This window comes from Scleropages formosus, chromosome 7 (genome assembly GCF_900964775.1).
Source record: "Scleropages formosus chromosome 7, fSclFor1.1, whole genome shotgun sequence".
Classification (NCBI taxonomy): domain Eukaryota; kingdom Metazoa; phylum Chordata; class Actinopteri; order Osteoglossiformes; family Osteoglossidae; genus Scleropages; species Scleropages formosus.
The window spans coordinates 19,429,508-19,455,701 of NC_041812.1; the positions used below are offsets into that span (position 1 = coordinate 19,429,508).

At 48.5% G+C, this 26,194-nt stretch overlaps 3 protein-coding genes across 3 annotated transcripts; 2 read left to right on the plus strand and 1 right to left on the minus strand.

Moving 5' to 3' along the window:
- The first annotated feature begins 135 nt into the window (after window positions 1-135).
- On the plus strand, window positions 136-4,771 carry tmem170a (transmembrane protein 170A). Its single transcript, XM_018726616.1, has 3 exons — window positions 136-386; window positions 2,420-2,590; window positions 3,627-4,771. The coding sequence occupies exons 1-3, from the start codon at window positions 269-271 to the stop codon at window positions 3,755-3,757; spliced, it is 420 nt and encodes a 139-aa protein (XP_018582132.1). The 5' UTR covers window positions 136-268; the 3' UTR covers window positions 3,758-4,771.
- A 783-nt stretch (window positions 4,772-5,554) lies between these two features.
- LOC108918995 (uncharacterized) lies at window positions 5,555-12,906 on the plus strand. Its single transcript, XM_018726676.1, has 13 exons — window positions 5,555-5,615; window positions 6,729-6,880; window positions 7,508-7,632; window positions 8,565-8,655; window positions 8,879-8,958; window positions 9,708-9,752; window positions 9,889-9,935; window positions 10,104-10,291; window positions 10,584-10,695; window positions 11,161-11,301; window positions 11,423-11,955; window positions 12,298-12,368; window positions 12,775-12,906. Exons 2-13 carry the CDS (start codon window positions 6,770-6,772, stop codon window positions 12,887-12,889), a joined length of 1,659 nt encoding a protein of 552 aa, XP_018582192.1. The 5' UTR covers window positions 5,555-5,615; window positions 6,729-6,769; the 3' UTR covers window positions 12,890-12,906.
- Window positions 12,643-25,818, minus strand: carmil2 (capping protein regulator and myosin 1 linker 2). Its single transcript, XM_029253635.1, has 11 exons — window positions 25,513-25,818; window positions 21,635-21,738; window positions 20,610-21,204; window positions 18,733-18,837; window positions 18,170-18,209; window positions 17,207-17,278; window positions 16,646-17,014; window positions 16,267-16,374; window positions 15,187-15,291; window positions 13,759-14,369; window positions 12,643-13,550 (listed from the first exon to the last, which is right to left on the minus strand). Exons 1-10 carry the CDS (start codon window positions 25,720-25,722, stop codon window positions 14,167-14,169), a joined length of 1,911 nt encoding a protein of 636 aa, XP_029109468.1. The 5' UTR covers window positions 25,723-25,818; the 3' UTR covers window positions 12,643-13,550; window positions 13,759-14,166.
- Window positions 25,819-26,194: the final 376 nt, after the last annotated feature.

The window sequence follows — 26,194 nt, forward strand, 5'->3', positions numbered from 1 at the left end:
TATTAACCACATTTTAACCAAAACGGAGATCAGATTTAATGCGAGCCGACGGTTAAGATCATCATAATCAGTTTTTTTTTCCTTCAGCTTAATCGCCATTTACCTTATGAAAATACGCAAAGGGCCCCAGTCGGCCACGTTTAATGACGTAAAAGTGCGTCTGTCTGTGTGCTGTGCGCATCGAGGAAGAGCGCCGTTTTCACAGCCACTGTTCGCGGTCGTTTCTGCGGCTCTCGTCAACACACGCGAGGCGCCCAATGTAGCAGCGATGCATGCGGGATATAAGGACATCGGCTTCGTGCAGCAAATTCTCAGTCTGAATTTGGTCCCGAGAGAAAATGGCACCAAGTGTGGCAACGACACGACGTCGCTATGCGACTTCTCCGGTGAGTTTCCGCCTCAGTCAGTCCCCCAGCACCAACAGTCACTGTAATCCCCCTGCTTTTGTGTTAGTCACTTGGTATTTGGTGCTAGCAATGAAATTTGGCATTTCTTCAACAATAGTTAGCTATTGTTAACTGTTAACTAATCACGATAGATACTATGTTACCTAGTCAGAGCTACATGCCGGTTGTTAGCTAGTTTTGCTAGCTAGCTTTAGCTACTAGTATTATAGTATAACTTATAACACAATGAAATGACTAGTAGAGTAATAAACTACTAGTATAACTAATGTTAACGTTTCACCTCTAGTCTAGTTGCTAGTGAGTAGTTAATACAGTGCTACATTATTAGCATAGGGTTTTATAAACGCTTTTCACGAATTAAACCTGTCTGAATTCAGTTGAACACAGACACTGTGAGTGTTGGCACGTGGTGCCAGTTTTTTATACCCGTATGTGACAAATGTGAAAATAATAACTCTATGGAAAAAGCTGATCACTCACGTAGCTTAGTGATTTCGTATTGGACAATTATCTAAAATAAGTTTATTGTAGGTGTACTTCACTGTATTGTTGAAAGTGATCTCCTCCTTGTATGGAAAAACAGAGTGTGTGTGCTGTCTGTAGACTGAAATTCTCTTCATTTTAGAGCAGTAAGTTGTTTTTTTTTTTTTTTTTTTTTTCCCCTTCCCCCCCTGCCCTGGATTATTGTTGAAACACATTCACATTGTACAACAGTCTTTTTATAATTATGTTAAGTAAAATTTTATATACAGTCAGAACTTGTGCTGTATGGTTAGAGTTCCACATGTAGGACCACATATTCCCTGTAAATATTGCAGGATAGCTATCAAGTTAAACCTTGCCATGTGTACAGGTTTTTTTTTGTTTTTTTTTATTTTTTTATTTATGATTAAGTATTATTACAGCGGGGGTGCGGTGGCGCAGTGGGTTGGACCACTGTCCTCCTCTCTGGTGGGTCTGGGGTTCAAGTCCCGCTTGGGGTGCCTTGCGGCGGACTGGCGTCCCGTCCTGGGTGTGTCCCTTCCCCCTCCGGCCTTACGCCCTGTGTTGCCGGGTAGGCTCCGGTTCCCCGTGACCCTGTATGGGATGAGCGGTTCTGAAAATGTGTGTGTGTGTGTGTGTGTGTGTGTGTGTATTATTACAGCATGTCAAAATATTCTGCATGCCTTTGCAGTGATCCCAAAAGCCTCATCAAGACTACTTGGCATATGAGTGATGCTGTTAGGGTTGCATGGAATAAAGGGTTTGATTCTCCTCACAGGCTGTCCCCAGTAGGGAGATGCATAATCTTCATAAATTTCTGTTTAATGTAGACTGTTTAAACCATAAACATGTGCATTGATCATTTTGTTAATGGTCAGACACACCAGACAGAACCTGTAAACACGATGAAAAGGGGGTTAATTAAGCTGTCCCACATTCCTATATCTCGAACCACTTTATTTCCAATTAACTGAATATGAAAACGCAAGTGATGTTTGCTCCGCAACAGATGTTTGAAAGTAGCCATGTTGAAAATACAATTAAAACATCTTTCAAGCCTCATAATTTGAATGTCTCTAGCAAAAGCACCCAGTGTATAATCATTAGGCATGGTGGCACAGCAGGTGGTGCTGGTGCTTCACATGTCCTGAGCTGTTAATTTGGACATGGTTTTGAATCCACCTCTGAGGAGTTTGCCTGTTCTTCCCATGTTCATGTGGGTTTCCTCCCACAATCCAGAGACATGTGCAGGAGAAAGCAATGGTAAGCCCTTTCTCTACCCTATTTTACTTTGGGAATCACATGACTGAATTCAGCTGAACAGGGCTTACACTTACCATTTGAACTGTAACACTGAACAAAGCATGAATCATACCATTTTATGAAACATTTAGGCATTGTTTTACAGTGGTCTCTGTTGTCAGTTATCATGAACAGTTTTTTTTTTTTTTGTGTGTTCTGCCATGCGCTCTACTCTCAGTGGGGATGGCAGTGATTGATGAGCTCTCTCTCAACCTCTCCCCCCCCAGAGATGTGGTATGGAGTGCTCCTGTGGACCGTGGTCTCTTCCTTGGCATTCCACCTGCCTGCAGCTTTCCTGGCGCTCGGCACACTGCGGAAACACAAAGTGGCACGCTTCATGCCCATAGCCATCCTGCTGATGAGCATTGTGGGCCCACTCTGCAGTGGTGTTCTCACCAGTACGTTCAGTGACTCCACACCACTCCTTGTGTCATTTCAGTTCATTTCATTCAACCTAGTAAGCAAACTGCAGTAGTTCAAACGTGACAAACACAGGACTGCAAACAGGCCATTCTTGGGTCTAAATTATGCACACCTGTAAGTGAAAACATCATTAATGGGACTACAGGTAGCCTTCATAAATTGCAAACTCCCTTGTACTGTATTGCCTTAAGTTATCTTTGTAATTGTATTGTCAGATTGTAAGTCATAACAATATATAAACAATTAACATGATTGAATGCAATGATGTGTAATAGGGCTTTGTTACATTTTTTTACTAATTCAATACATTAGTCATGTTAAAATGACACTAATATAGAATATCAATATGAGACAATTATATTTTCATGCTGCACTGTTACTTTCATTTTTAAATCTTTTCTTTTGCCTTTTCTGAATGCTCTCATTTTAGTTTGCAAGCAATTTTAAATAAAAAGTAATTTCATAGAATCACAGATGAAACATTCTGTAAATAAAACATTTTTGTAAATCAAATGCAAGATGCAAATTAGTCATACTGACAGGGCCAGTAACACTCACGGTTCGTTGTGGCAGCATGACCAGCCAGCGTTATTGTACAACAGATGGAGTTGTCATTAGACCTTATGACAAAATATCAGGACTCGAAAATAACATGAGTGATGAGATAGCAGTTATCAGTAGAGGTCATAAGTTGAGGACTATCTGTACAATAGATTTCACTCACTACATATGTACTCAACCCTCATATAACCAGGTCTTACAATGGAGAATCATTACGGCTTATGAAAATGTATACCTTAACACATTTTTCAACAACACGTTATTATTATAGCTGCATTTTTTTCCCCCCATTGGGCGGTCATTTTAATTCTGCAGTGGGTCGAAAAAGAAATTATGAAAATGCCAGTTGGCTTAACCCTATTATCTCATAAGTGTGTGTTTTAGTACATTGTATATGTATTAACATTCCTGAAAAGGATTTGTTCACTTAATTGCCTCTTTATACCACAGGTGCTGCTATAGCAGGGGTTTACAAGGCTGCAGGGAAGAGGATGATATCCCTGGAGGCTCTGGTGTTTGGAGTTGGACAGTCCTTCTGTGTTGTGGTTATCTCCTTCCTCAGGGTCTTGGCTACTTTATAACACGGGGCACTTTGTCACTGCTCAAGAAGAGGCCCGTAGATGGACACACAAGCACACTGGGGCCTGAAAGCCTGGCTCCTGTCTCCGTCATGTCTGTTGTTTCAAGCAGAGCTCAATGGCTTGTTTGTGGAGCTCTTGGAAGTTTTGGCTGATGTTTTGCAGTGGCATCTCTAAAGGTAATGGAAGAAGGTTCAGGGAAGCTGCCTTCACTTCAGAACTAGTCTCTCAGTTGGCATGGACCTTTTCACCTCTGAAAGTGCTTTTATTTACCAGATTATCAAAAAAGCTCAATCAACATCCCACAGGGCAATGTCCATAAAGGACTGGAGCTGTAAACAATGCCTCTTTTATAAAAGGAGAGCTGAATGCAAACCTGAAAACCTGCAAGCGTGAATTAAGGTACAGTGGAAGGATCTCTGGAAGGATCAGTGTAGTGTTATTACTTACAGGGCACTTTTTTCAGGTCTTAAAGCTCATTTACAGGTATTGAAAATTGTACAGCCTCAGTGTCCAAGCTAGTTGTTTAAAACAAATGTTTTTTCTTTTAAGTTATTTAATGCAGGTAATTTAGATTGGCTCTGACCCTTCTGATTTACATTTCTAAATTCTTTTCGTATATGCAGAGACCCATATAAATGAATCGTGTCATATGTTTGATGGGGAAGGTGTGTGTTAGTGATGAATTTCTGTAATTTTATGAAGACAGACTTTGAGATGAGTGTAAACATCATTGTAAACGGACACTGTAAACACCAGTTGCCCTAATGTTTTTGTTGCCCAATCTAACAGCGTGTGTGTTTCTGGGGTACAGTGCGTTACCTCAAAAAACCTTAACCTAAGATCTGAACAGTACATTTCATGTAGAAGTGTTTTGTCCACTGACAAGTTCTTTTTTTGGCATTGCTTAATTGTTTGATCTGCAGGGAACCCTTTGAAGATGAGTATGAATTTACTGTCTAGATTATTTTCATTAATATTATTCACTTTTCTTTATTTGGGCATTTTTAATTTTACTTCTGTTTTGATAATTATATTTGTACTTTAATTTTTATATATTTTTTTTCAATAAATAGCTATTTAAAATCATGCAAAAATGAATGTTAGTATGCTTGGGAAATCCATAGTAACACCTAAAATCCTAACCAAAGAGAACTAAATACAAACTTACAACTAATTTTGTTTTGAATGTCCCAGATCTTGGACTAGATGTTAAATGTAGCGTTCTGATGCAACAGGGAGACTTGCACGATTTTCACTTGGTTCTTTCTGTGGGAGATAATGGATTACAACCTTAAACATTTTGGACTGGGTCTAATTGTTCTCTAATGGCAGAAAGTCAATTAGAAAAACGACACATTTCTAGATTTTTACCTTCCCTACTTGTATGTGAACTCTCATGACAATCTGCAATCTTCCCAGATGTTACGATCTCAGTTCTTGGGTCGCTCTGTTTTCTCTTGGTGTGTTCAAATGCTATATACTAAGTGCCAATTCTTTATTTTTAAATAAATAATATACAGTGAGTTATTGTCTTATTCCTCTCTTAACTCATGCAGATTGTGATGAATTGCATGTACAGAGTTCATAGAAGAATGAGAACGCGAACAAAGTTTGATGATACAGCTTGCTATAATTGCCCTCAAACGTACAATTTCCAGTGTTTGGCGAATACAAACATCACTGATTCCACACAAACTTGAGAACGAAACTCTATTAACCCGAACTGTTTACGAAGCTCTTGCTCTATCGCAGCGCCATCTTTTGAAAAAGACTTAATTTCCGGTTTCAAGATGTCACTTCCGGAAAAAATTCTTCCTACAGTAAAAGGCAACAAAAGCATATCTCTATGGTATATAAGGTAAGGGTTTTAAACTAAATTAAAGAGCACCTGATAGCATGAAACTGTTATGTGTTGCTTAACTGGTTTGAATTCAGCAGTGACCGAGCTCTTGCAGTCGGGAAGGAGCGTTTTGTCTCACACTGAAGCGCCGTAGGACGAGCGCACCGCCGCGTATCTCTCTGTGTCATGATTGGATGGGCGGACGAGCGCTTCTCTCGTAACGCCGGTTTATCTTTCCAGCTCTTCACTTCACAAATAGGAGTAGCTATTTCAGGGATTGACACCAGAATCGGAATTTGAGTGCATTGAATGTAAAAATAATTATATTTAAGCGGTTAATTTTAAAGAAGATGAATGGATGAATATTTGAACAATTATTGACGATTCAGCGGGACTTTTATTTTGAAACTTAGCGGATGCCGAAGTTGTTTCTGCTGTAGTTCCCGCCGGTTCCAACAAAAAAAATCCTCCTTCAGAAAAATAATTCTTCATCAGTAGTAGTGAACACGTCGTTGCTGAAGAAATGATTCCCTCTGTGAACGTTTGTACTTCAAAGTTGTTTTTATATCTCATCCCGTGGAACTAAACTAAAGACTTGACGTCCGCTGTATGATGTTGATTCAGACTCAGAGGACGTCGTCGTCAGTCACTGTGTTTTCTGACTGACTCTGTGCATCAATGATTTCACAACACGCAGTGTTTGTTAATAATTTTATATAATATATTATATGTGTACAAACATAGCGCTAACTTTGTGTACATCCGAATGTGGCACCAGCAGCTGTCCCTTATTTCCACGTTCCTGTGACAAAACACACTCTCTAGCGGCGTGTCTCGCGAGCTGCTGCTGCCTCCTCGTTGTCCGCCATGTGTGTGTGTGTGTGTGTGTGTGTGTGTGTGTGTGAGTGTCTATGAGTGTGTGAGTGTCTATGAGTGTGTGAGCGAGTGTCTATGTGTGTGTGAGTGAGGAGCGCCCACTGTCACATGACCCCTGTGTCTGGGACAGGCTCCAAAGTGCATGGACCTCCTTGCACTCCACAAGTGGTTATTGATAGTCATAATGGACGGATGGAAAGTGATATTTGAATGTTGATGTTTCTGAATCGCAGTTTTGTCCCATTGCAATATTAGGTTAAGCTGCTGCGGAGGAGGAGGAGGAGAAGAATGGTATCATGTCCAATAATAAAAGGAGTGGACATGCAGTGGAACCGTGGATCGAGGCGATGATCCAGAACTGCAGCAAATGCAATAGGAAAGGCACGGTGAATGCCCATGTGACAGAGGTAATTAAGGAATTGTTTTAGGGTGGCACGGTGGTATGGCGAGTAACACTGTTGCGTCACGGCGCCTGGGTGGTGCGAGAGGACGTGGGTTCGATCCCCCCTCAGTTCGTGTGGAGCTTACATGTTCTCCCTGTGTCTGCATGGGTTTCCTCCCGCAGTCCAAAGACATGCTGTTCAGGTTCCCCCATAGTGTGTGAATGACAGAGAAAGTGTGTGTTCCCCTGATGGATGTATGGATTTACATTTATTCACTTAGCAGATGCTTTTCTCCAAAGCGACTTCCAACAAACTCTATGTAATATTATCAGCCCACACACCCTATTCACCAAGGTGACTTACACTGCTAGATACACTACTTACAATGGGTCACTCATCCATACATCTGTGAAACTCTCTCTCTCTGGAGGAGTGACCCAGTGGAAGTAGTGTATCTAGCAGTGTAAGTCACCTTGGTGAGTAAGGTGTGTGGGCTGGTAACACTACATAGTATCCATTGTAAGTCACTTTGGAGAAAAGCGTCTGCTAAATAAATAAATGTAAATGTAACAACACCCCTGATCACTTACCACCCCCCACAGCTAAATGCTTAATTTGCTTATTCTCGTGCTGGTGTGGCTGTCTTTGCAGTTTGGCAAACTGTCGGAATCTCTGAAAAAGCTGGCAGAGAATCCAGTGGCTCTGATGTTCCTTTCTGATGGAGTTGTCCAGATCCCAGGAATCCTCACCATGGAGGCGTGGAAGAAGCTGCAAGAGTGTGTAGGATCCTAACGATATCTAAGTTTTGTACACATGAATAGCTGGATCCAAGTGTTTGTATGTTTGTGGAAACTCCATACTCATTTTTGGCTCTGAATTACATTATTGGTTAATATATGGAAATAATGTAATCTTTGTGTTCAGGTATGAACAAAATATCTCAGAGCAGTAGTCACTTAATATATCTCTGTCTGGCTGTTGCCAGTTATTGTCTATGAGATGGTCAAAGGTTCAGCACCCTTATACCTACAAGAGATGAATACTCCCTATAACAAACAGGAGCACTACGTTCCTCCACCTCTGGCCGCTTGGTGGTCCCACTCAAAAGGAGACAAAAATCAGATTTTCATTGGTTCTCAGTTTTGGCTTTGATGTGGAGAAATGAGCTCCCTTTGTCCCTCAAATGCTGGATCCCTTCCAGCATGAAAAAAGGATCTCATAAAGGTTCTCAAAAGCATCTTTCAGACCCACATCTCTCTTGATCTAGCATCTCCATGAAATCATATTTCACAATCACCTTTGAATTTGCTATCAATTCGGTAGACGGTGGTATTGAGGAAACTGATTGTGCTTCATCTGTATTTGAAGTACCGTGTTTTACTGTTAAATTTTTGTGATTTTCAAATTTAAAGCTTTTTCTCCATGGCCAGCCAGGTCGTAGTTATTTTTTCAAAAGTACAATATGGCATTATAGTTTGTGTGGGATTGAAATACTACACACTTAATTCATAAAATGATGAATTTATTAAACTGTTAAAAGAGGGTCAAAACTGAAGTGATTGAAGATAAAAAGTACATTGCAATCTGTATGAATATGGAAAAATGTACTTGGAACAAGTGGTTCGAAAGCTGTGGACGTGGATGACGGAGGACATCTACAAACTTTTATTGGGGAAAAATAATTCTCGCTGCATTAATTCCTCAACAGAGTGGAAGAACATGACACGTTCCAGAGTCTCACAAACCGCACGGTGTCCTTGCGGAGATATAGCCTCACATTCCAGTGGGACTCAGAGCAGGTAGGGTGTGTTGAAGTAGAAGGGATCCAGGAGGCTGCACACAACAGCTCTAGTTGTCATCTGTATTGAAACTGCTGTCACAAAGAGAGGCAGTAATTCAGAGTGTTTATGCAATGTATTTCATTAGCTTTACCAGCATCAACCTTAATTTCAGCACATGGCTGTCATGAAATATTTTAACTGCTGAAAAAACCAATCTTTACTCTCTCTTTTTTCCTATTAGAGCAAAAGTCAGTTCGTCCTGACACTGAACGAACTCGCCACCACTGCAGCCACGGCTGTGAAGAGCTCTGTACCCTGCTGGTATGAGATAGCAAACAGTAACCTGTACACTGGATCGCTGTGAAAATAAGCAGTGTAGCGACTTGGAAGACATGCTTGTTGAGAGTACAGTACCTTCGATTGCTGCTCGTTCAGCGCATACACATCCTGTCGCCAAATTACAGCCACATGGTATTCCAGAGCAGCTAAAAACATTTCTTCAAACGAACATTGTGGTGGATATCTGGGATAAGGCGAGGTAGTGTTTCGGAGAAACATTCTTATTAAAATGTATTTAATTCATTACAACATGATATTCAGTAGCTGATGTTATTCAAGAGAGTGGGATAGATCGGGCAGCCAGTGCTTCCGGTGAAACAAGGCAATACAAGGGAGGGTCAAAAGGTAATTAATTAATCTTTTAAAACATTATTGTGGATACTTTTTGACATACCCTCGTAAATTACATTTATTTTGTCAGCAGACAGACTTTTCTAGGGCATCTTGCTGCACCATTAGTTGAAGTTATGAGAACAAATAAAGGGAAACATCAGTGTGGGACAAGTGCAGTAATACTGTGTTAAAGTGGTGTGTTCAGGTATAGTCCAAGTGTTAGACATGCATATAAAAGGTGGAGGTCAGTTGTAATGAGTGTGAGAAGTGTCCAGGTTCTGAGGCCAAAGCGTCTTGCTAAGTGATGTCGTGCCCTCGGCGCCACTGTTTCCTGTCGCGTTCTGTGCTGCTGTGCATCATGTTGCTGTCACAATAATCTAATGCCATTTCTCTTTCAGCACCAGTTTACTCACAGTGCGCCAGCAGATTGGTGAAACCTGGAGGTACTGCACATTTACACCAAATGCTGACTGCAAAATTTTTTCTACCTCGGATATTTGAGACTTCATATTTAAAAAATCCAATGGAAATGTCAGTATGCTCTTCTGACTGTTCACGTGGACTGTGTATGATTTTCAGATCTCTGAGGGAGCAGACTTCCTTCCCTGGCGTTACAGCCGATTCAGGTTGGTGCAGCGTTGCTCAGCACATGTTCGCACACAAACCTGAGTGCGAGAGCGTTACATCTAGCTCCGGTGGTCCTGCAGCTTCTCGCACACCATTGCCGTTTGCAGCTCTGCCCTCCTACCCCTCCAGGACAAAGTTGTAATGGTGACCCACTGCTGCATTTGTAGTTTACCCAGAGTGTGGTCAGAGGGGGCTACGGGGTGAGCTGCTCCAGGATAGACTGAACTCTTTGCTGAAGGACTTGAGAGAACAGCTCACAGCAACACCACATAACTCCACCTCCCAGGACCGACCCACACTCTCCATGTCTTCTTTCCACCAGACAAGATGGGATACAGACCGGATCAGGTTCAAGGTAATTGTTTACAAAGGGATGACACGTTAGGTGGCATGTCACTGGAAATAATTTTTTTTTAAAAAAAAAATGTGGTACGAGTATATAAATGTTTACTGTAGTACAGCATGTGACACAGACTTGCTGCCCGATGGAAGCAGTCCGTGTTTCAGACAGGAATTAATTGGATAAATTTGTTCATCAGATGACACTTACCCCGATTATTGTACATGCTAAAAAGGAAGTTTCACATGTTTTTATGTTTCTGAATTTAAAGCGTATGGTGGCGTCACTCCTTCGTTTTGTGTTCCAGAGGGAGGAGCCCTTCTGCATCCCTTTGTTGCAGCTCTATATCCCTGTGCAGCAGTCCAGGCAGATGCAGGAACTAACTGGCAACTCACCTGTTTCTGTCACCTGTAACTCAGGTATCTGTAGTAGTTATAGTGGCATGTAACCAGTTAAAATCGTTTGTTATGCTGGCCACTTTTTTCTCTTACATATACATATATATAGCAGGTACTGTATATCACATGTTCGTATCTGTATGCTGTGTGTCTGCTAAATATCAATGAGTTTTAGGGTTACAGATGCCACTACTCCACTTTTAATAGGGCCAATATTAATGCTGTAAAGAAATTACATTGTGAAAAATCACATCCATATCTTTAATCATAGATGTATATTTGTACTTTAGAGACAGAATAGATTTATTGCTGAAAATGCAACGTACGATGCAGTGAAAATGAGACATTTTCTGATGGAAGAATCTGTGAGACTCTGCTAGAGCAGAACTGTTCTTGCTGGTGCTACATGGTCCATGTGCATATACTGTATGTCACAATGCATGTCTGTCTCTGAAGCGTGTCCTTTCCTCCATGTATGGCCATCAGAATGTGAGGAAGATGATTTTCAGCTGGATTTTGACCTGGATGAAAACTCTCTTATGGGTCCTGGAAAGCAGGAGATGGTACCCTTAAATCCCTGGGACATTTTTGCACCTGCACTCGAGATCACCACGTCTTCAGCTGAAGGTATTTTGAGTGACGTCCTTTGGTCCCTGCGGGTGACAGCCTTTCACTACTTTTCACTGGTTTACCATTCTTACACCAGGGGCTTCAGGTATGTAAAGAACTGGCTATTGTAATTTCCCAGGGTCCCCAAGGGGTGACAAAGACAAAGAACTGGAGGCTGCTGAGAGCTTAGATGACTGGATGCATCTTTCCTACATTTGCGCTTTTGACCCCAGTAAGGAGCAGTGCTCTACAAGGTCTTCCACCTCTGCTCTGAGGCCGTTCTCCTTGGTGACAACAAATTCAACCCTGTCACTGTGCCAAGGACTCTCCGGCCACTCTGGCCCCGGGGACAATCTGCTCCACCCTCTCCGTCCCTGTCCCCTGCGACATTCGTTCACCATCTGGGAACAAGAGACAGATGGAAAACAGGAGAAGAAAGAGGATGTTCTCAAGAGGAGAGCAAGGAGTATGAAAACGGGGTGGCAGAGAACTACAGTGAACGAGGAGCTTGGGCCCAGTGAGATGGGTGCTATCCCAAGGAAGATGCCCACAAAGTTGAGGAGGCCAGCATCATCAGAGGCTGCTGGAAAAGAGGCAAGAGGTTATGACCTTTTGGATTGGAGGACAACTCAGGATCAGGTTCCATGCCAAAATGGCCCAAAAGCAATCAGGGTAAGAAAGTTAGATTAAGTTATTTTCTCTTTTTTAAAAGAGTGACTTGAGATAATGGCTCCTGCTTGTTTATAGTGCAGTGGAACCCACCCAGTAGAAATGCCTTGACAATATGTGTTTTAACATCATGTGCATATTTTATGAACGTAAGTGCTTGAACTGCAAAGCTTTCAGTTATTTCAAAAATGTTCTCGGACTCCTCAGTTCTAAAGTTCAGGCATTACATTTAGGATATAGGTTTGGGGAATAATTTCAAACAAGTCTGCATGTCTATGAAGGGGTGTTTTTGTTACGGGTTGATCTCTTATATGATCATCTGTCCTATGTTCTCTCTTCCAAAAGACCTGTCCAGATGGAACATGTTTCAGCAACAGCTACCAGCCAAGACAGTGGCAGACACTAGGTCTCATCAGGTGAGTTTGGTTCTCATCGGGGTGAAGCTCCATGTCTACTGAGCAGGTCATCATACAGCCTGTCCCACTGCCAAACCTTTCCCATCCACTCCCAGCGAATGAGGGACATACAACAGGCTGTCTCAAATTCACACACCTCACATGTGTACTTTTTATTGGAGTTTAAATTGTTTGCCTTTCTCTTGGCTTGTCCATAACTTGAAATGAAATTTCTACCCTAAGATCAAACTGGGCAAGCAGGAAGGAAACCAGAATGAATTATGTACCCTCTTTGGGATTTTTCAGTATTTCAGGGTGCTCAAACTGTATGTCTTTATTTAGTTATGTGCAAAGGCTTCTTTGTGCCTGTTATAAACTGTGTGTCACAGAGATGTACTGATATCCAGGTCTGTTTGTTCTCCTGTAGGATTCCTGATGATGTTGTGAAGTGGGCAGTGCGCTATCTGCTTCACGCAACCCCTTCTGAGAACACCAGGCAAGCAATCATCGGAGACAAGGAAGGGGGCAAGTTCCCAGCCTAGGCCACCTCATATTGTCTTAGTATTCTTTACACCAGTATTGGCATGAATAGAAGTATGGCGTTTTTGTTCTCTTCTTTCATGTGGAATTGAAATACAAGCTGGGAATGTATGTAGTTAGAAGTCCAGCAGTTTTTTTCTGCGTGTAAATGTGCTGTTGTAGAACGCTGCGGGAGTCTGTGTGGGCTGCAGTGTTTCACTTGTACACTATGAGCGTAGTATAGCCCGTGTTGAGTCATTTCCATGAACAAAGTCATGACACAGTCAGACCTCAGACTGCAGTCCACAATACGCTGGCAGTCTTAATGTCCTCTCTGCCGGCACAACGTCATCGTGCACGCCCTCCTCGACTTTCAGCTGGATCTCTAGAAGCCCAAGAAGGCAAATGCGAATTGTAGTGTTTGCCAGGCTGGGAAAAGCATAGGAGACCAGGTTCCCATAAGGTGTGTAAATGGCGGTGGTCCTGTGGCTGTGTGACTACGTCCACTCTTTCTTGTGCCGTCTGCTCCGCTGCTGATGGACCCTTGTTCTTTTGGGGCTGCTTCCCTCACCCTTGTCCGATCTGACACCATTCAGGCGCTCTTATGGGAAGGGTCCGTTAACAGCAGCTCGGTCTCGTGTTACAGGGCTTGTCCTTGTGAGAGAGGCCGTCCGTACTGTGTCACTGTTCAACCACAAACAGTTAAGCAGTAGTTTACTCCAGTTATATTTTCAGAGCAATAAAAAGTCTATATATGTTTAAAAAAAAAAAAAAAAACTGAATTGAATGTACACATTTTATTTTTCCTGTACAGTACTCATTTCTACTCTGAGTGACTCAGCCCCCCCCCCCACACACACACCCCCCCACCCCAGCTCTAACATGAACTTACCCAGTATTGTCACTTGCTCCCTGCTGCATCTGGTTCCAATCTCTTGCAGGTTCCTGTCTAAGTGGTACCCCGTTACCACTGCTGGGACAGATGGGGATTGGGAGCTGTGCTTTTGTTATTCAGAGACAGAACAGGGTTCAGGCAAGTAAACAGATACGTACTTAAAACAGTCCAAAGCTGCCTGACATAAACAGAACTGGAGAAACATCTCTCCACAATCGAACCAACGACAGAACCACCAGTGCAGACGTAGACCCTGATAAGACATCTGAATGAAATTTTTAATAATATTTAACAAGTATAGGCATTGTCTTCCTCTCTTTTTTTAAGTTTTGTTCATTTTCTTTTTCGTACATAGTCTGGCGTGCAATGCAAAGGGACATGGTAGAAAATAGACTCTGTATATGGTCAGTTCATGTCCTTGAGGAGGAGGGGGAGTTCAGTTCTTTGGTCTGATGGTTCTCCCTGCGGAATGTGCTGCTGTGTGACCATTTCGCCCCCTGCCTCCATGGGTTCTCCTGACTCGCCCCCCACAGGGCTGTGCTCTGCCCTCCTCTCCGCGTCGACCGCTTCCCTGCTGCGCCTGTTCCTGTCGCTGGTTGCCTCTGCGGCTGGAGAGAGAGGAGCACAAGCTCATGCTTGGGTGTCATTTTCGTTAAAACGCTGCCGCATCAATTCACAAAAGGAAAGAAATAAGGCCCTGGTGCCCTTCGTGCCATAAAGCAGCACAACCTGCCTTTGAAGTGCTGCTCAGTTATTAGAAACAATATTTGAAACCCCAGAAGAAACTTGATGCTAAAGTCCATAATTTAATAATGTCTGCTCTACAATAAAGAGGTATCCCTTTTGATTTGAGTGATTACTGTTGAATAATAAACACCATAATAATGATGGGCTGCTTTTAATAAGTCTCTTACATCGCTTGTGTTTTAGAAAATCTCGATCTGGTCTGACTTCATAACCCAGTCCCATTTGTCCCAGGCATTATCTTCCTCCAGCTCCTAATTGTAGGCACTTGTCCACATTATGACAAGGGTTATCATGAGCGGTGCTCTACTGTGGTAAATTGCTGTAATACCATAAGGGTGCTCAGGCAGACTTGGAGTTTAGCAAACAGCCGTGTTTGCAGTCAGCACAGGGCTGTTTATGTCAGAGGGAGCTAGAAGACGACAGGAGCTAGGAGAAACAATGCTTTCAGAGCCATGGAACAACCGAGCCTGCGGTCCCCTGTAATACACTGTTCACTGTGAAACAACCCAGTACTCTACTCCACTCCTTTCCTACACATACGTACCACTTCCCTCAAAGTCCTGCAGCAAGAATTCAACCTCACTTTCTCCTGAGATCTGCACATTCTGCTCTCCTTTCAGTGCAGAACATAACAATGCTCTTCCCACCATGCTTCATACGGCCGGGCAAGTGGCTCACCCTCCTCTCCATCGGGCGGGTCCTCGCTGCAAGGGGGCAGCTCCCCGAGGTTGGCCCGCTTCCGCACCGGTGACCTCTGTAGCCGCGGCAATGCGGCCTTCAGCTCTGAGAGTCACAGACACAAAAGCATCACGCCCACATAAGAGGCGGCTGCTGCTCAGTACTGAATACTCAATTGCTTCCTATGGTCACTAAATTATTAGAGATGCAACAATGCAGTGATTTTAATTGATTGTGTCAGCAGTCATTAGGCAGCGCTCTGGCAATGAGCTGGGTCTCCTGAGCGGTATACAAAGCCTTGTACCATTGCTTGTAAGGGTAACTAGTGTGTGAGTGTCACGGAGTGAGTGTGTTTCACTGATGCATGGATGAGTAACCCCTTGTAAGTAGTGTATCTAGCAGTGTAAGTCACCACGGTGAATAAGGTGTGTGGGCTGATTAACACTACATAGTATCCATTGCAAGTCACTTTGGAGAAAAGCATCTGCTAAGTGAAGAAATGTAAATGTAAAATGTAACTGTGGGAGCAGTATGGTGCTTGTGGAGGGAACTGTTTGGTGGGGGATGAGGGGTATGTGAGGTTTTGGGAGGGATGGAGTACTGGTGGCGTGATTGGTTTGTGTCCAGCCCCCTTGATTTTTGGCACAAGGGGTTGAACATCTTTCCCTGTGTGTTATTGCATGCTGCATTAACGAAAACCTCAGTGGGCCCAGTATTATTTTGGTGTGGTGACTTTGACGAGAAGAGCCGTCATGTCTGATCCGTGACCTCATCCTCGCAGGAACATTTATGTTTATTCATTTAGCTGATAGTTTTCTTCAAAGGAAATTAGCGTGAAGCCACTTATAATGATTTACCAATTTATGGAGCAGTGTATTTTTTTTTTTTTTTTTTACTGTAGCAATGTACCGAAAATACCTGTTTGAAGGGCGCAACAGCAGGAGATGGAAACCAAATCTGGCTCCTTGTGGTCCAAAGGTGGTAGCGTTAATCACTATGCCCCCTGCTGCCCCCAGGTAGTGTCTCAAGTGTGATGCATTGAACCCAGTGGTAGAGGACGTGGGTTAAATGGCAGCTCACCTTCAGGGTCAAGAAGGGCTGCATGCTCACGGAGCGATTCCTCGTGGACGGACATGGCACGGCGATGGGGCAGGGGCTTGGTGCGGGGCCGGGGTTTTGGGAGGATGTCTGCTGGACACAATGCAACGCTTTTAATTCAAAAGACACCCTCAATCAAGACAAAGACATTGAAGGGTCTCAAGTGGACTTTTGTGTTCTATACACTTCCCAAGTGAGATGATGAACGCCACATTAGGTCGAGTTATAATTAGATTTTTTCTACATGAAACATGTTTCTAAAAGAAATGCATATAAACACCGTACTTCTGTAACGCTAACGTGAAAAGCCACTGTTTGCATTCCTTCCAGTAATCATCCACACATCACAAGTGACCTGTACCTTCAGTGACTGACTGTGTTCTCTCTGCTCGATCTCGGACCTCTCCTGGAACCACCATTCGGCGTGGCGATGGGGCTGGGGGGGTCTCTCTGCGAGGGCTTGGGGTCTCCTTGTGGGGGCTGACAGATTCCTGGGGCTGAGTGGCCTCTGGCTCTACATGGAGGCCCTCCCGGGAGGGGCTAGGATGGGTAGGGGTCCGTGGGGGTGTCCTGAGGGCTGCGGGGGATTCGTGAACTGGGAGTGGTGGTTTGATGATGGGTTTTGCCGGCAGGGGGCTGGGGCGCTCTGGGAGAGGTGGCCTCTCAGCTGACTCAACAGCTCTGAGCGACTCCAGGGCAGTCATGCCGGGTCGCATGGGCCGCCTCATGTCTGGGGAGGAAGGGGGGTCATTTACACCGATAGTCATTCCATTCCTCCACTACTCAGCAAGACAGCCCCATACAAGGTCATTTACCACACTTGCATCCCTCTTTATAGAAATCCACACATTACACCCATAGACAAATGCTTACAACCATTTTAATCTCTCTGTTGATGTGCGCGTTTGTACGCGTGTGTTACCTGAAGAAGTGGACATGGTGCGGGGCTTCGTATATGTGGGAGGGGGTTCGGGCTTACTGTCGATGATGGTCCCTGGAACGGAGAAATACAGAAAGGCGTGATGCTCCCAGCCCCACTGAAGGAGCCAATGATCCTTATGCCCGCCCTACACGCGCACACGCACATCGTGCAAGAAAAAGCAGCGAAATCCCCAGCGTTACCGAATCAGCAGGCAGCCGTGACCTCTGACCTCCCACACAGAGATGTCTACTATCAGTCAAGCCGTGACCTGGTGAACCGAAGGGTCCCCCAGTGAGCGCATGGACTTGCTTCGCATCATCGCTTCTGCCACGGCGTGACCTCAGAGAGGATGTCTGTCTCCACACAGCTGAATGATGACTGGCCCCACCCCTACCTGTTGGCGGCATCCCTTACACCCTGCTGGTACTTAACCTCCACACTTTGTTCCAGAAGACTTCCTAATTTTAGTGATCCCATCCAAAATAGGTTAATTGTTTATACAGCAGTTATGAAACCTAATGTTATACCTTTTTTAAATAACTAGTCATTGTCTGTCATTCCTAGCCGTTATCACAGGTTCTACACGTCTTTTTGGAATTCATCGTCTGCAGATCTCGGCTACCTGAAATGGTACCACTTTGCGTGTGTGCGTGAGCTCCCAAATGCACTTGACACTCTTGCTTATGTAGTCTCTGCCCACACACGCCACAGACGTACATGTATTCAGATTCCCAGAGTGGAGGATATCATGAAGCTCTATGGCAACGCCATGAAAGAAACCGTATTCACGAAGGGTAAAAGTTGCACGTGGGTCAGATTTGACGGGTGTACAACCCAAGGGTTAACTAGTTCAGTGACGGGGAGTGTGCAGATAAAATGAGCAGTGACCGTGGGAGGCCACACACCACTTGGTCTCTCAGCTTCTTCGGCATCTGCGTCTGCAGAAACACGGTGCGCTCTTACCTTCCGAGTCAGCCTTCCTCAGCTCCCCTTCCTTGTTTTGCTGGAAGAAGAAAGATGACACTGAGATGATAACTTCTTCTCCCTACTCTGCTTTCCATCTCTCCTCTAGCACAGCATCATGGCTCCACTGCACCTTCTTAGGCTCCTTTGAGCTTCTCTTTGAGACCATGTGGTCAGGGACAGTATGCTCTTCCCACCTCTGACCTCCAGATCCTCCTAACCTACTGAAACATTATGAAACACAGTCCTTACCATGCTGTACCTGTACACAACATGCTGGAGCTCCACTAGTACTCTATATATTTCCATCTAGCTCTGCTGCTGCAGTAAGTAGAGGAGGTGCTCATCTGAACGCCCATCTCCAGTGTTGCGTGTGTTGTCCTCACCGTGGGAAACTGCAGCAAGCGCAGCGTCACCACAGTGTCTCGCCGCAGTAACCCGAGCCGTCCTTGGACGCAGGGCGGGAGGGAGGGAGGAGGACGGGCGGTGAAGCTGCAGTGCTCCGCCACAGTCGCCCTCGAGAGGCGACTCCGAGGAGCCGGCTGCGAGGTAGCCACACTCACCTGGCTCTTCTTGGGGTCGGGGGGCAGCGTCTTGGTGACACCCATGCGGTGCAGCATGATTTGGACGCGCTGTTCGAAGCTGGGGGGTCCCTCAGAGGAGTGTTTCTGAAAACACAGGCAGCACAGTGAGTCCTCCCCAGGAGAGCGAAACCGTCTCTGTGCAGCTCTACCTTTATTCTTCTATAACATATATTGTACATCTGCACTTTTGCATGCAGTGTAGCGGTTTTCATACTGGTTTTTATGTATCCACTCAGTTCCTTCCACTTTATTACAGTTTTATTGAAGCGGTTTAGAGTAATGGGTGGCACTTGTGCCTTATAGCTCCTTGGCTGTGGGCTCAGTCATGGGTTCGAATCAGCGCAGACTGTGTAGAGTTTGCATGTTCTTTGCAAGTTTCCTCCAGGTGCTCTGGTTTCCTCCCACAGTCCTAAGAGTTTCAGCTTAACTGGTGACTCTAAGGTGATCTCTGTGTTTGTGTGTGTGTGTTAGCAAATGTGTGTGTGCATGTGAAATTATCCTGCCATGGACTAGTGTCCCATCCAGGATGTACCCTACATGACAACCGTGTGCTCCTGGGATAGGCTCCAGACCACCGCAGCCCTGCACTGGACAAGCAGTTATTGGTAGTTAATTACATGATTTTAAGTCTCAAGGGTACAACTGCAGACAGACTCAATGTCAGTCACACTGACTGCTTTCATGTCACAGGTCTATGCTGAGCTACTATTATGTCTGTCTGTCTTTCTTTCTTGATTTAAGCCAGTTATTTTAAATTTTCACTCTCTCAGCAAAGCTGGTCTGACTGAGTCTTACCGCAGTACTGGAACACTAACTTGTGTGCCTATTTAGAGCAGCAGATGCAGACGGTCACCAGGGAGTGCGAGGGAGATGCTACAGGCGCTCCGGGGACATTAAGGATGGGAGACACACTGCCTCTGCATCAGCAAAAATGAAGAACACACACCTGGGAGGAGAGACCCTCCAGTTGCACCGTGTGCTTTTGGTTCACCTCCCTGCAAAGTTCAAGGTCAGGGGTTCACTGCTTCAAGGCTGCTCTCTTGTCAAGATCATTGCAGGAGAAACAAAGACGTGTTTTGTGGGGTGGCCGGCCACGTTCTCCCACATCCCACATGTTTCTCAGGAACGGAGGCACCGAGGCTCTGATAAATCTGCGAGAGGGAAACCCTTAAAGTATAAAGCCTTGAGGAGCTTGAAGTTACCTTTAGGAGCCACTCGCTGCTTTGCGGAGACGGCGATCAGAAGGCTGTCGGGAAGCAGGGAGAGGGAGGCTCTGCTCTGTGCAGGGTAGTCAGTGTAATGAGATACCCAAACATGGCCTCCTCTGTTTGTAATGCCTCTTATGCACTCGTGGACGTTGTGATTGAAGCTAATGAAATGATACCGGTCCCCGTGGCTGAATGCAGGGCCGGGCTGCTAGTGAAAAACTAACACTGGAGCGCCAAAGCATTGCATCTGCCAGTGCCATCTGTGCACTCTTCCACGGGTCAAGGTTTTCAAAATGGGTGGAGTTCTCACACACACACACGCTGCCGGTCCAGAGCCCTGCAAGGGGACTGGCGCTCGCAAGCGAGACCACAATTCGGCGTTACGGTGGCGGGAAACGGTGTCACGGAAAAGACTTTACGAGGAGCGCAGTGGAGTCTACAGCGACAACAGGGTGTCAGGAACCCGTGTTCAACAGCTCACCTCAAGCTCAGGAAGACATGCTAAGTTAGTGCGTCCAGGACTGGAGGCAGCATGGCATTCTGGGATCGGAATGGCCGCACGAGCGAACGTCCGCAGCACCACGGCCACCGCTAACTGTGCTTCGAAGGGCTAGAGCTACTCCCTTGTTTTCCGCTTGCCCCTCATACCTTGGCGTGCGAGGCGGCTCCTCCGTCTTCTGGGTCGAGTCCGGTCAGCAGGATGAGGGACTGGGACTTGCCCTCCCTCAGGGAGCGCCGGGTGGGCTTTAGCTTCCTCTCTCCATCTGGCGTGCGGCTTTTCTCCAAGGTTCGGCTCTTCTCGCGTTCGATGGTAGGCAGCGGGACGGCGATGACGGCCGGGACGAGAGCGGGGGCGGGTGAGACGGCGGCGGAGGCCTCGTTGTCCACCTCAGGGGCTGCTGCCACGGGTAGCACTACAGTCCCCTTGATGGCGCTCTCCTCCTCCACCTTCTCCCTCTCTCGCTCCCTCTCTCGCTCCTTCTCCCGCTCCCTCTCTTTTTCCCTCTCCTTCTCTGCCCGCGCAGCCTCCCTCAGTGGCCGGATCAGGTCTGCTATGGATGTCTTCTTGATCTTGCCCTCCTGTGCCCCCTCACCCTTGGGTCCCCGACCCCCACGAACCCTCTTGAAGGCAAAGAAATCCCCAAACCTCTTCTTGATGTTCCTTGAGGGACCAGTAGGGGGCGTGGCACTGGCAGGCTCAGCGGGCTGGGCTTTCACCAAGGGCTCCACCCTCTGGGTTTTTCTGGCCACAAAGACAGCAGATGGGACCATATCAGAGAACGTGTGTGTGTGTGTGTGTGTGTGTGTTTAGCAGATGCAGTGCACTGTTTAAGAACCTGGACTTGCAACCTTCTGCTTTTCATTGCAAGTCTCAGGAAGGGCCCTGTTGCTTTATCAGTGAATGAAATCCTGCTGAAGAAATTATTAGAAATATATCATATTATACATCCCTGTAAGTCCACTGTAATGTGAAGCGACTAAGACATGATATTTATTGACGAAATGTGTCTACTTGCATGTGTGGGAGAGCTTGTGAAGTGTATCTAGGTGTGTGGGAGACTGTGAGATGTGTGTGTGTGTGTGCGTGCGTGCGTGCGTCCAAGCCGTCTGCGTGAGAGTGCACGCATGCACCAGTGGAGGGGGGTGTGCGTAGGCGCCTGTGGAACACTCACAGGGGATTGTCAGGGAGGATCTTCTTGGTGAAGAACTCCTCTACACCTTCGTCCACTCTGCCCATGGCCTCGTTTTCCTCATTCTGGCTCTCAGCAGCCGACTCCTGTCACACACACACACACACACAAACAGCACGGAGAAGTCACGCTACAGGACGCGTGCCCAAGACAGCGACACACTAAGCACCGCGTCCCTCCTTCCCTGCCAACAGCCGCATGGTGGACACCGGGCTACAATTCCGGGATGGCGCCTGGGCTTCGTAAAGGCTACTGTTACATTTATTCATCAATCTGACACTTTTATCCAAAACAACAATTTACTCTTTTATACAGCTGGGTAAATTTTACTGGCGCAATTTAGGGTAAGTATCCTGCTCCAGGGTACTACAGCTGGAAGGGAGATTCGAACCTGCAACCTTTGGGCCACTGCCAGCTGCCCTAACCGCTACACTGCCAGCTGCCCACCGGTTACAACCGGATACCTGTTAAAAATCCATCTTCCACATTCGCCATTTTGGCTGTTTTCAATCACACTCGTTTCTAAGCTTAATTAGGAACATCCCCGAAACACACCTGTACTGCCTGGAGATGTGTGAAAAAGTCATACGGCAGCAATGAGCGTCATCATAGGTGGTGCTGGAGAACAAAGGTCGACCAACAGAGGTAGCATTGCCGGGGGCGGGGCTCCCCCTGCGCTTCGGCACATCTGCCTCCCCCTCCCGAGGGGAAGAGCGGACGGCCGTCCCTCGCCGTCACCGTGACTCACTGTCACACAGGCGGCGCCGCTCCCTCTGCCCACCTTTCGCTCGCGCACGCACACCCGGCGGGAGGGAGGCGTAAGGGCCTTGGCAGGGCGCAGCACGTGACAGCTGGAAGAACCCTAGTAGAGACCGTGTCCTCTCCGCCGTTGGACGAGAGGAAGGGCCTCGACCGCAGCACGATCGATCGTTGGCGATCAACAAGCGGCCACATCGACACCGCGATCAAGAGACGCTGATAAGATGGGGATTCCCTGGAAGGGAGGGGCGTGGCCCGTGTGCTGCGTGTTCGCCGCTCGCTGCATTTTAGTGGGCGCAGGAAGGAAGGGACGGGAAGGGACGGGAAGGGCCGCGAGCTCAGAAGCACATCGACAAGCTCGGCCGTTCCGGTCACGTACGCGCGGCCCATCGGCACCCGGGAGCCGCGGAAACGGGTGCGGCGGCGTCGGGAGGGATCCGGAAAGAAGAGAGCCGTCAGAGTTGGGCGCTGGGCGTGTCGCGCGGTCGCGAGGAGATCCGAGAAGAGCGGCCGCGTGTCCTTTCTCTGGGGCGTGCGCGCGGACGGTGCGAGAGGGTCCCCTCGCTGCCGTGGCTGCCCGAGGGCAGCGCTGCGACCGGAGCGGGGAGGCTGGCTGCGAGACCGTATGCAGCCGCACGGCAGCGAGACTCCGCATTGCACGACCAAACAGATTATAAATCATTTATGGGGACGCGGCCAATCGGAGAGCCCGAATCCTCATCGCTCCACTCCGTCCGCCGGCGGGCGGCGAAACTTCCAGCCCGCACGCACGTGTACATCTCAGTCTCCCTCCCTCTCGCAGACACACAGCCGCTCTCCCCCGCGCTCAGCGGCCTCGTCTCCTCGCCGACAGCGCAGAGGGGGACTCGAACCCGGGCTCCCGCCTGTTGCAGTGCTTGGACGCGAGCGACGCTGTCGCTCTAAGGCCTCTCTAAGGGTCTCCTCGCACCGCAGCCCGACCGAGGCGTACGAACGCGGTGTGTTTCGCCGCGCTCCGGAGGAACACGCCGGCGTTTTGCTCAAGGCGGGAGACTCCGCTGACGGGGCTCCGCAAAATTCCCAGGATTCCACCGAAACGGGAGCTTCCTCGCCTCCTGGGCTTCCCGCACCCGGCGTTCCGGCACCTTCCCGTGTGCCGCGGCGTCCGGGATGCGTCCCCGCTCCCGCCGTTGGGAGCCGTGACCCGAAATCGATGCCCGCTTGACTTCCGACTCCAGAAATCGCACGGCGCCGCGGCCGTGGCCCTCGCCTGCGGAAACGCGTCCGAGTGCTCGTCGCGCGCTGCGGCTTTGACGGCTCTTCCCGAGGGCCGAGAGCCGCCGGCTCGGTTCGGGTCACGTTGGGATCCGAGGTCAAAGTTTCAAAACCATTCAAACCGGTGAAAGCGCCTATTACAACCACGTGCGCGCGCGCGCGTGTGTGTGTGTGTGTGTGTGTGTGTGTGTGTGTGTGTGTGTGTGTGTGTGTGTGTGTGTGTGTGTGCGCGCGCGCACTTAATGTTTGGAGGAGGAGACCTCTGTAAACCGGAACGCACTTGATTGGCGTCGATACGCGTTTGCTTTCACCACCCAAATACATTTCAGCGTTCGTCGGGACGCGAGCAAATCTTGGCCTCGGCTCGGAAACGCGGCAGCCGTTTCACCGCTCGAGGAGCCGCGACGTTTTTCCGCACCGAACAGGACCGGAACGGAACGGAAGCGCGGAGGACGAGGCGAGAAAACACGCTCTCGCAAACAGCGCTGGTGCAGAGGGGAGGGTGTGGAAAGGAAGCCCCCCACCCCGCCCCCGCCCTTCCCGCCCCCCGTGAAGAGAGCGGGGACGGCAGGCACGGTCCTTTCATCCTCCCCGTCGCCGCGGAAACGCAGGGGAGCACCTCTCTCGCGGCGCATGGCGACAGCAGCTGTGTCATCCGCTGGCGCTCCTACATGGTGACGGTGCAACGCTCGGTCTCTCTCACACACACGCATCATACAGCGGCCGCGGTCCCGGTTCCAGTACGACAATAATTAGACCAAGGCTACGTGAGGAATCGACGGCAGTCCTGGCGCTGACAGCGACAGCGACAGCAACAACAACAACAAAAACAGCAGCAGCAGCAGCAACACATCCCCAGCGTGCGGATAACCGCACGACAGCTGTCGTCAACGGCGACGGAAGACGGACCCGAAGATGGACACAACGGTCACGCGTAATTCATCGTCGGAGGATCGGGGTACCGAGGATCCATCGCACGCCGTACCGGCACAGGGGCTCCGTTCTCACAACATGGCTGAAGCCTTTTTTATCAAACACACACACAGAACCACACACAGCTCCTTGGGGGCTCTCATATGATGACAGCAGGGAAAAATGTAAAGATCACACGTACGCCCAACCCCCTCCTCCGCACGGAACGGGAGTCTTCATCGTGCGCTAGTGTGCACCAGCTGCTCCCAGTAACATTCCAATCACACGCACGCACACACACACGCGCACACACACACGCTCCCCCGCAATGTTTCCCTGGAACAGTCTTCCGACTGAGTCCTCGCAACCCACCCGTTCCTAGGGAGGGACTGTATGGCGGCAGGAGGCTGAAGAAGGAGCCTCCTTCATGTGGGCACATTAAAAATTAAGGTGTCGAGGCTGAGCCGAGCGTTGACAGCAGCAACGGGGGGGGGGTTACGCGGATGAGCGGCATAAAAATCAACACAGAACGCGCAGCGCTGGCACTCGGGTCCCCGTAACGCGCGCAGCCCGACCGAGAGCCGACAGCCCGGTGTCCGGCATCGCACGCCCCCCTCGCCGTCCCTGCGGCACCCTGAGCGCTGACCGATCCCCCGGCGCACCGACCGACCGACCGCCCGCCTGCCGCCCCCTCTCCCCCCCCCACCCCGCTCCTGCACCTCGTCCCCGAGCCCCTTCCCCATCCTCCCCGCCGGCGCGTCCCACTTTCCCGCGGTTTCCAGCATCCGCCGCTCCCCGTCGGCTCCCGGACCGAGGGCTTCGGCGCCGTCCGCCCCCTCTTCTCGCTCGCCCCCCTTCCGTTCATTCGCGCCTCCGTCCATCCCTGCCGCACCCCACCCCCCAGGAACACGCGCCCCTGCCCCAGACCCCCGTACCTGCGGCTTGCTGGGAGGCTGCCTGTTCTTGCGGTTGGGTCGGGGCCTGCTGCGGGTGTAGTGCCTCAGCCTCTGTTCTTCGATGGGCAGGTCCATAAGGGGCTGAGGAGGTGCGGGCTCCGAGCACCGGGGCTGACTGTTGCTAAGAGCGGCGGCGGCGGCAGCATCCTCCTCCCGCGGGGGGGCGGGGCCAGGCATCAGCTGTGCCATCGTGACGGACGGGGAGGACGACGTCACGGGCCCTCCCCGTCCCCCTCCCCGTCCCCCTCCCTGTCCCCCTCCCCCTCCTGCATCCAGGAGACCTGCGGACGGGGAGGGGAGGGAGGGGCTGCCACAGCGAAGGATGGGGGGAAAAGAAAAAAAAAAACAGCACAACAAAAGGAGGAGAGGCGCAAGTGATCGGGGAGCCTAGGAAGAGGCCGGGAAGAGGGTGTCGACGGGCGATTCGCAGGGCGGAACGGAAAGACGGAGAAGGAGCGGAGCGAGTGCCGCGGCAGAAGAAGGGGGGGGGGGGGGACAGGGGCCGAAAGACATGTCGCGCGGCAATGCTTCCGCGGTTCAGCTGGATGGACGCAAGGGGAGGAGACGCCGCTGCTCCCGTCAGCCGGTCGGGCCCCGGTCCCGCTCCGCTTGGCCACGGCGCCCCCCGGCTGCTCTCCGTCTCTCCGTCGGTGGCGGTGGA

What these genes read in the sequence shown, in the direction of transcription:
- tmem170a (XM_018726616.1), top strand. Translation starts at nt 269, where the DNA reads ATGCATGCGGGATATAAGGACATCGGCTTCGTGCAGCAAATTCTCAGT. An exon ending in GTCGCTATGCGACTTCTCCG is followed by an intron (nt 387 to 2,419) that starts GTGAGTTTCCGC and finishes CTCCCCCCCCAG; the next exon opens with AGATGTGGTATGGAGTGCTC. An exon ending in CTGCAGTGGTGTTCTCACCA is followed by an intron (nt 2,591 to 3,626) that starts GTACGTTCAGTG and finishes TTTATACCACAG; the next exon opens with GTGCTGCTATAGCAGGGGTT.
- LOC108918995 (XM_018726676.1), top strand. Translation starts at nt 6,770, where the DNA reads ATGTCCAATAATAAAAGGAGTGGACATGCAGTGGAACCGTGGATCGAG. An exon ending in TGAATGCCCATGTGACAGAG is followed by an intron (nt 6,881 to 7,507) that starts GTAATTAAGGAA and finishes CTGTCTTTGCAG; the next exon opens with TTTGGCAAACTGTCGGAATC. An exon ending in CAGACACTAGGTCTCATCAG is followed by an intron (nt 12,369 to 12,774) that starts GTGAGTTTGGTT and finishes GTTCTCCTGTAG; the next exon opens with GATTCCTGATGATGTTGTGA.
- carmil2 (XM_029253635.1), bottom strand. Translation starts at nt 25,722, where the DNA reads ATGGCACAGCTGATGCCTGGCCCCGCCCCCCCGCGGGAGGAGGATGCT. An exon ending in ATCCTCCCTGACAATCCCCT is followed by an intron (nt 21,205 to 21,634) that starts GTGAGTGTTCCA and finishes CTTTGTGGCCAG; the next exon opens with AAAAACCCAGAGGGTGGAGC. An exon ending in GAGCCGCCTCGCACGCCAAG is followed by an intron (nt 18,838 to 20,609) that starts GTATGAGGGGCA and finishes CTGTGTTTTCAG; the next exon opens with AAACACTCCTCTGAGGGACC.